General features: G+C 45.3%; 1 protein-coding gene across 1 annotated transcript in view; it reads right to left on the reverse strand.

The window, feature by feature from the left end:
* Positions 1–1,088: 1,088 nt before the first annotated feature.
* CLDN18 (claudin 18) overlaps positions 1,089–7,474 on the reverse strand; it is a 16,350-nt gene continuing 9,964 nt past the window's right edge. Inside the window, exons 3-5 of the mRNA XM_008590738.1 lie at positions 6,797–6,914; positions 2,675–2,785; positions 1,089–1,280 (exon numbers count right to left, since the gene is read on the reverse strand). Coding sequence (XP_008588960.1) covers positions 1,109–1,280; positions 2,675–2,785; positions 6,797–6,914 — 401 coding nt within the window. The 3' untranslated portion in view covers positions 1,089–1,108. The remainder of the gene's footprint in view (positions 1,281–2,674; positions 2,786–6,796; positions 6,915–7,474) is intronic.

A 7,474-nucleotide genomic window follows, 5' to 3' on the forward strand; every position in this document is an offset into this window, starting at 1 on the left:
TGTGGATATTCATCATTTGGAAATATAACATTAAACTCAGGCTTATCATTAAAAAAAAAAAAAGAATTGGTATTAATCCACTTCATAAGACTTGCTGTGTTCCATTATTTGTTTTTTACATGCATTACACTTATTATCATGTGTAATCAAAGTCATGGGGACCTCAAAGGGGAAGAATCAGGATCAGTGAGATTTTCAGGGAATTCAGACTAAAGTATGACTTTACAAAGTACGATATAGACAATATCAGAACAATTATTTTTTCATTTTCTTCTATCTATGTGCAGGGGTAAGACTAATTCACAGAGATAGCATATCATTTTACTAATACATTATTTATTCTAACTATATTTAGGACTTAGATAGCCAAAAAAAAAAAAAAAATCCTTTTCTTATTCTTATGAGGACAACTTCTGACCTGTGACTGAAAGGGGACCTCCAGTGTGGAGCTCAGGAATCCCCTTGGATGGTCCTGCTGGAATTACCAGATGCCAACAGAAGCAGAAAGGCTTGGTGGCCTCAAACTAAAAATCACTTTGGTCCAGTAACTCTTAAGATCACAGTATAGGAAAACTCAGATAGTAGACAAAAGGGATTACAAATATCTTTCCCCTATCACCTCTTCTTCAGTTAGTGTTTATTAATAGCAATTTGAGGGTGGGGAAGCAAAAATAAACCAGCAGAAAATAGTGTCTTTTGATCTACTCTCTTTTCTTCCTTTCTTTTTGGGGACAAGCTGAGAAACAGATCACCAATGAGTTTATTGACTAGAAAGAGTCTGTCTAAATCATCAGAGTGTCAGACAGGGCTTCAAACCACATTCTATCATCAGATTAGAAAGGTTATATTAAAAAAAAGAGATAGAGGATTGGAAAATGTGAGCTATAGCCTCTCATTTATAAATGATAACTCAGCTGTTTGTGATGGAATATTTAGAGACAGAGACATGTGGCCAAGACCATCTGGCCTCACTAGAGATGAAATCAAGGTTTTACTAACTTCCAACTGAGAATTAAAAGCAATAAGAAACCAAGGTAGAATCTCCTTGTTTTTCAGGTGAACTCTCGCTGGGGGGTTTCTTCTGCCCATGCCGAGGAGTCTTGGAGCACTACACATAGTTGTACTTGGAAGGCTGAGATTGTACCTCTTCTTCTGTGTGGGCACCCCCATCGTATATCTTCTTGGATTTCGTGTTAGACCCAAAGCCAGTGCTGGCTTTGAAGCCTCCAGGCTTATAGGCAACACTGTGACCTGAGGCATGATAAGACACAGCTTTGTAGCTGAAAGGAAAAGAAACACTCCATGACCACAGGTGTCTTGGTAGGAGAACCAACCTCCTTATTTACTCTAGACTGTCTCAGCTTTATCACTGAATGTCTAATGTCCCTGCAAATCCATTAGTCCTAGGCAAACCAGGACAGGTGGTCACCCTAGTCTTTGGGACACTTGGTTTTTTGCCTCTGCAGTGGAGTGGAATTTCTAGCTTTGTATTAGAACTTTGCAGAGTGGGTAATTAGTGACTAGTGAGTTTCTTTGGTAATCAATTAAAATGAAGGTGAAACAGAAACAATGTCCAGGGGAACATTTTTTGGCCAAAGAATCATAGAATTTGTGAGCTGGAAGGTACTTATGTTTAACCCATTCTCCTCTAATCTGCTTATTTTATGGATGAGGTAATGGAGTCTGCTATGTTTGAATGTCTCCTCTCCAAAATTAACATTGAAAATTCCCATTGTGATGGGTTTCAGACGCAGAGCCTTTTGGGAGGTGATTAACTCACGAGGGTTCTGCCTTCCTGAAGGGATTAGTGCCTTATAAAAGGGCTGGAGGTCGAAGGGAGGGATCTCTTGCCCTGCTGTCCCTTCCACACTGTGAGGGCACAGTGTTCCTCCCCTCCAGAGGATGCAGCAACAACATGCCATCTTGGTAGCAGAGACTAGGTCCGCACCAGACACCAAAACTGCTAGCCAAACCACCTTGATCTTGGACTTCCCAGCCTCCAGAACTGTGATAAATAAAGTGCTATTGCTTATAAATTATCCATTCTGTGGTATTTTGTTATAAATGGACTAAGGCAGAGGCCTAGAGAGAGCAAATGACCCGCCAGAGGTCACAGGGCTAGTTAGCAGTACAACCACACTAGAATCCAGCTCTACCAACTCCAAGTCCAGTTACGGAGCTATAACTCCATAAATAGTACTTTCTCAACCGCAGTACGACTGACACCTTGGAATCAATGAGTCTTTGTTCTGGGGGCTGTCCTGAGTGCTGTAGGATGTTTATCAGCATCCCTGTGCTCTACCCATTAGATGGCAGTACCACTGCCCCCAACCCCCACTTCAGTTGTAACAATCGAAAGTGTCTTTAGATGTTGCCAAATATCTCCCAGAGGAGAACCACTGAGTTATAGAATACAGGAGCTAGAAGGAATCTAGAGGGATGTTTTTTTTGTTTGTTTTTTTTCCCCCTTCACATAGGACCACACCTAAATCTGCCCAGGCTGAAACATTCCTGTTGTGTTCTTTAGGTTCCCCATAAAAGAGAAGGTTCAATGAACCTTTTGTCAATAAAATTTTTCCATATACCTAGACTAATCATTTTGGCTACAAATCACACATTAGAGTGGACTGTGAACAAACGAAATGTCTGTTTGCACAGACATGGGGAGACTCACTTGGTTTCCTCGGGTGTCATGCCCCGGCAGGCGATGCACATCACCACGCCTCCGATTAGTGTGAGGCCTCCAGCGACCCAACCCACGAACAGAGCCGCACCAAAGGTGTACCTGAGGGGGAGATGTGGCTGTGAGTGTGGTTGACTCGCTCTGCAGCCTCCACCCACTGCACGGGCCATGCCCGTCCTCTCTGCCCCCCGCCCCTACCGCCATTTGGAATCCCCCTCCCCTCTGTACTGTCACAGGGGAGAGTCTTGAAGGTCTGGCAAGAGAAGTTGGAGAGAGATGGAATCAGTTGCAAGTGACTATTTCTGAAGGAAGTTCCTTGAGTTCTCACTGTGGGCCAGGAAGTATTCATCTCACCTCAAGTAGCCCTTGCAACCATCCTTGCAGGTGGGAGTATTATCTTCAGAAAGAGCCTAAGTCGAAGTGACCATTCATGCCTTCATTCATTTGTTTACTCATTGGTTCAACAAGTATTTATTGAACTCCTACTGTGTGCCTGGCACTGCGACATAGAAAGAGACGCTGCCCTCATGGTGCTTCTGCACCAGCCCACACTGGAATTCTAACCTGGGGCGGTCTGACTCCAAACCGGTGCCCTTCCCCTAAGAGGGCTGCCTCCAGTGGAACTCAATTACATCAGAAAGGGATTGAGAACAAAATCTCCTGAGAACAAAATAATTGTGATTCCAAACAGACATTTTTGGATGGTAGAGAGAAGCATTCCCAAATCCTCAGTGACCAAAAACTGTTAGGATGTCAGTGGGTATTTAGATGCTAGCTGGCACCTTGCCCTCCTTCTCTGAGAGCCCTGCAGAAAAGCAGAGCTCAACACAGTAGATGCCTCCTCTTGGAGGTTTCCTCAAAGAGCATGGGGACTGTTTGTAGAACACCACAAATCGCTAATATGTTTAAAATCTACTATGAACTAGGAACATTATACCAGCAGTGATATGTACACAGACCTCTGCAACCTAAGAAAATACTGTACAGTATCTTAGATGTGCTTAAAAAGCACACACATTTCAGCAGGATTAAAGCAAGCAATTAAAGCCTCATGACCAAGTACAGCATATAGGGCAAAACTGGTTGAGTGAGCTCGGGCCTTGAAAAAGTTCTGGGAGAAAGTTTACCTGTACGGTGTTTTTATTTCCTTTGAACTGGGAATACAGATATTTGGTTTGAGGGCTGCTGCCTTGGAATAAAGAACCCCATCCTACCCCTCGTCTCCATACCCGGTGGCTGGTGGCTGAACAGCAGACCTCTTCGTGGGGCTCCTCCTGGGAGGACCCCTGGGTGACTTTCCTGGGGGCAGCCCTGGTCCCATCACCTTGACACAGACACAGACCCTGTCCTTCATACCCCATTGACGGTTGGGTGACTGCATAATGTTGGTGATGACAACAACAATCACTACCATTTATTGAGCCCTTACCGATATTGTGATAAGCACTGTTTACCACTATCTCATTTAATTCTCCCAATAGCCACTGTGATAGGATTTAACACTCCCATTTTACAGATGAGGAGATTGAGGCTCAGAGAGGTTAAGTAACTTTTTCAAAGACCCAAGGAGGGTCTTCGATTCAAATTCAGGTCGTTCTGCCTTCACGACCCTCACTGCTGACCCTTAAGCGACGCTGCCTTCTGTGCACGAAGAACAAGCCCCTCCTCCGCTCAGACACTCTGGCTCAAGGTTAGCAAACTCACTTCTCTGGGGCAGGTGACAAAAGTAAATGAGTGAAGTGAGCTGAATATAAGAACATATTTCATTTTCTTGACTTTTAGCACATGGGGGAAAAACCCATAAGCACGACGATACAGGGCTTCATAGTTGGGCCATTTGAGAGCAGTGGGGACTGTGGCAAACTGGAGAGTGGGAGCCCTCGCTTTTAAAAAGGGCAGCTGCCCCTCAGCTGCAAAGATGATCGAAATATGGCAATGAGGGCTCGGTGCTGCCAGATCTTCTTTTTCTTTTTTCACAAGAGGCTGGAAAATACAGGTGTGCGTTTGTGCGTGTGTGCGTGTGTGTGTGTGTGTGTGGTAATGGTGCTCGGCTCAGATCTCCTCTGCCCTGTTAACCATTTCTGTGTGTCCCTTCCCCAGCCTGTGTGCTCTTTTGCCTCTACCTGCTGAACCCAGTGACTGTCTCTGGAGTACAGCTTTGGTGCAGCCATGGAGCCACTTTGCCCCGTGCACAGGGAACTACTGGTGCAGAAGCATGAAAGCCCAGCTGTGTAGGGGGCTTCAGTTGGGGACAACTCTGAGGAGTAATTCACGCTGCACAGCTCCCCTCAGGATCAGGCTGAATCCGCGACCTCACCTGAATCACCTTTGCTTGGCTTCTCCCCTTTCCTGACCTGCTTCCCTCACTCCCTAACCTGTCTTCCCCTCCTTAATAAACACTTGAACATGGATGCTCTTCTCAGGATCTGTTTCTGAGGAGCCCAACCTGTGATACTTCTAATTTTTAAAAGTTGGTGATTAGTTTAGATTAAAATATTAAATATTTAGGCTAATGGAAAGCACTTTGCAGGCTGTGTACAGTGTGAGGGCAGGCAGTCTGTAGTTCTAGTCCAGAGCTTAGGCTCTGCCACTGTTACACACAATATGGCAATGACAGAATGGGGCACAGGAGGAGGGGATAATAGGACCAAATGTGGCACTGGAACCAAAGCCCATCAAGTTGACTGTCAAGATCTTCTTTGGCAGCTGGGCTAGGTTGTATGTCTTCTGGGTGGAAAAAAGGAGACGTCAGAAAGAAGGGAAAGACAGCTGCCCATCAATGGAGGGAAAAGTCCAGGAGGCATTTTGAAATCGTTTAGTCATAATCCCAGGACTGAAGCTGCCTGCCCAGTGGACAGGGGCAGGTGCTAGGGAGATGGTGTGAGAGAGTGACGGCAGGTATCATTAGCTCTGGGTGCACGGTGGCTGGTAGCTGGCTCCTCTGGGCAGGGGCAGTGATACCAGGCACCCAGATACTCTGGAAAGGACGGTTTTTTCTGAGTCACCCACATTTCTAAGTAACCAGCCATCCTGGTTCACCCATGACAGAGAAGTTTCCTGGGATGTGGGACTTCTAGTACTAAAACTGGGAAGGTCCTGGGGTAACTGGAATGAGTTGGTCAACCTACTTCTAGGTTGTCCTGGTAACAAAGAGACCATGGGAGGAACAAAGAGGAGGATGAGGCAGCTTATAGGATGACTTCCTTCCCATTCCTGAAACAAAGCATAAATATGGATGGGAACTGGAGTTCCAGGGAGCCAGAGAGTAATGAATCTATCAGAACCTCACACCCTATCTGTAGCTCATGCTGGTGTAGGAGAAATGCTGAGTGCATCCCCTCTGGAGACGACGGGTCACTTAGGTATATTTATATCGATCTCCCAGAACAAGATTTTTCTCCTTCAGGGATTTGCTGCTGCTGCTTGCTATGAGACACATCCCTTTGAAGTGGCTAAATGAATACAGGTGTTGGTATTGCTTTGACATCTTTTAAAAGTTCTTCTTTCCTTCAGGCACCAAATTATAGTGGGGGTTTCATCTCCCTTGGCTAGACTGTAACCTCTGTGACAGTGGGGACCTTGTCTGTATCTCCAGCACTCGGAACACTTCCTGGCCCACTGCAGGTGCTCAATACATTTGTAGAATGAATGAATGGATGAATGAGAGAAAGAGGCAGCTGTACAAGGAAGAAACATCATTTCTTTCGCCTATACTGCACCTTGCTCATTTCTATTCAAGCTTTTACCTGTTCCTAGCCAGGTTCTTCCTATGGGCTGTAGATGTAAGTTGATGTTCATTTACATGCCTGGGTTAATAGTGCCTGTTTCATTGCTGCCACAATGGGGCTTGTGTAAGAGCATTAGATAAATACTGTGAATTGTCACAGTACTTCCATGCAGATGTCAGATCAGCCTCAAGTCATATCACCAAGGATATTTCAGTGAAATGAAGTTTATGAATTTACGGATCATTGTTGCTTTATGATATGGCATGGTTGCTTCTGATAAATTTTTGCTGTTTCAGGCACTGAAAGTCATATTAGGCACATGTGTTTAATCAGATTCTTATAACAATATTCACCATGGAATGCTGAGACCTAGAAAGGAGGTTACCTGGTCTGAACAGTCTGCACCATCCCACCCACGCTGGTGTACATGCTAGCATTGGACATCCAGAAGTTAGTAACCAGCATGTTGGCAAACACGGACACTCCAGTAATTGCACAAAGACCTGTGGGCAAAGAACAGGAAAGGTCCAGAGTCAGCATGCAGGGATCACAATGTTTATCAGGCATTTTATGCTTAAACAAGTTTAGAGAAGCGGGTTGCAGAATATTACCAATATTCCATTTCTCTGACAGAATGATCAGTCCGAGCATCAGTTACTGAATTCCCACTGTGTGCTAGGCATTGTGATAGACACTTAGAATCTCTTACCTCACTAACTGTGGAAGGATATGTGTATATGTAGTAAATTAACTTATGTCCCCCCAAAACTCATAGAAGCTTGAATTGTGTCTCCCAAGTTTTATGTATTAGAAACTTAGTCCCCACTGTAACTGTTAAGAGGGTTGGAGATCCTATTATGAGAATTGAAAGGTGGAGCCTTGAAGAGGTGATTGGGTTGCAGGACCATGCCTAGAGAATGGATTAAAAATGGTGGTCAGGGGGCCGGCCCGGTGGCGCACTGCTACAGTGCACCGCTTGGGAGCGCGGTGGCACCGCTTGGGAGCGCGGTGGCGCTCCCGCCGAGGGTTCGGATCCCACATACAGACCGGTTCCCGCTCCCTG

Source organism: Galeopterus variegatus, unplaced genomic scaffold, assembly GCF_000696425.1.
Source record: "Galeopterus variegatus unplaced genomic scaffold, G_variegatus-3.0.2 Scaffold6345, whole genome shotgun sequence".
NCBI lineage: Eukaryota > Metazoa > Chordata > Mammalia > Dermoptera > Cynocephalidae > Galeopterus > Galeopterus variegatus.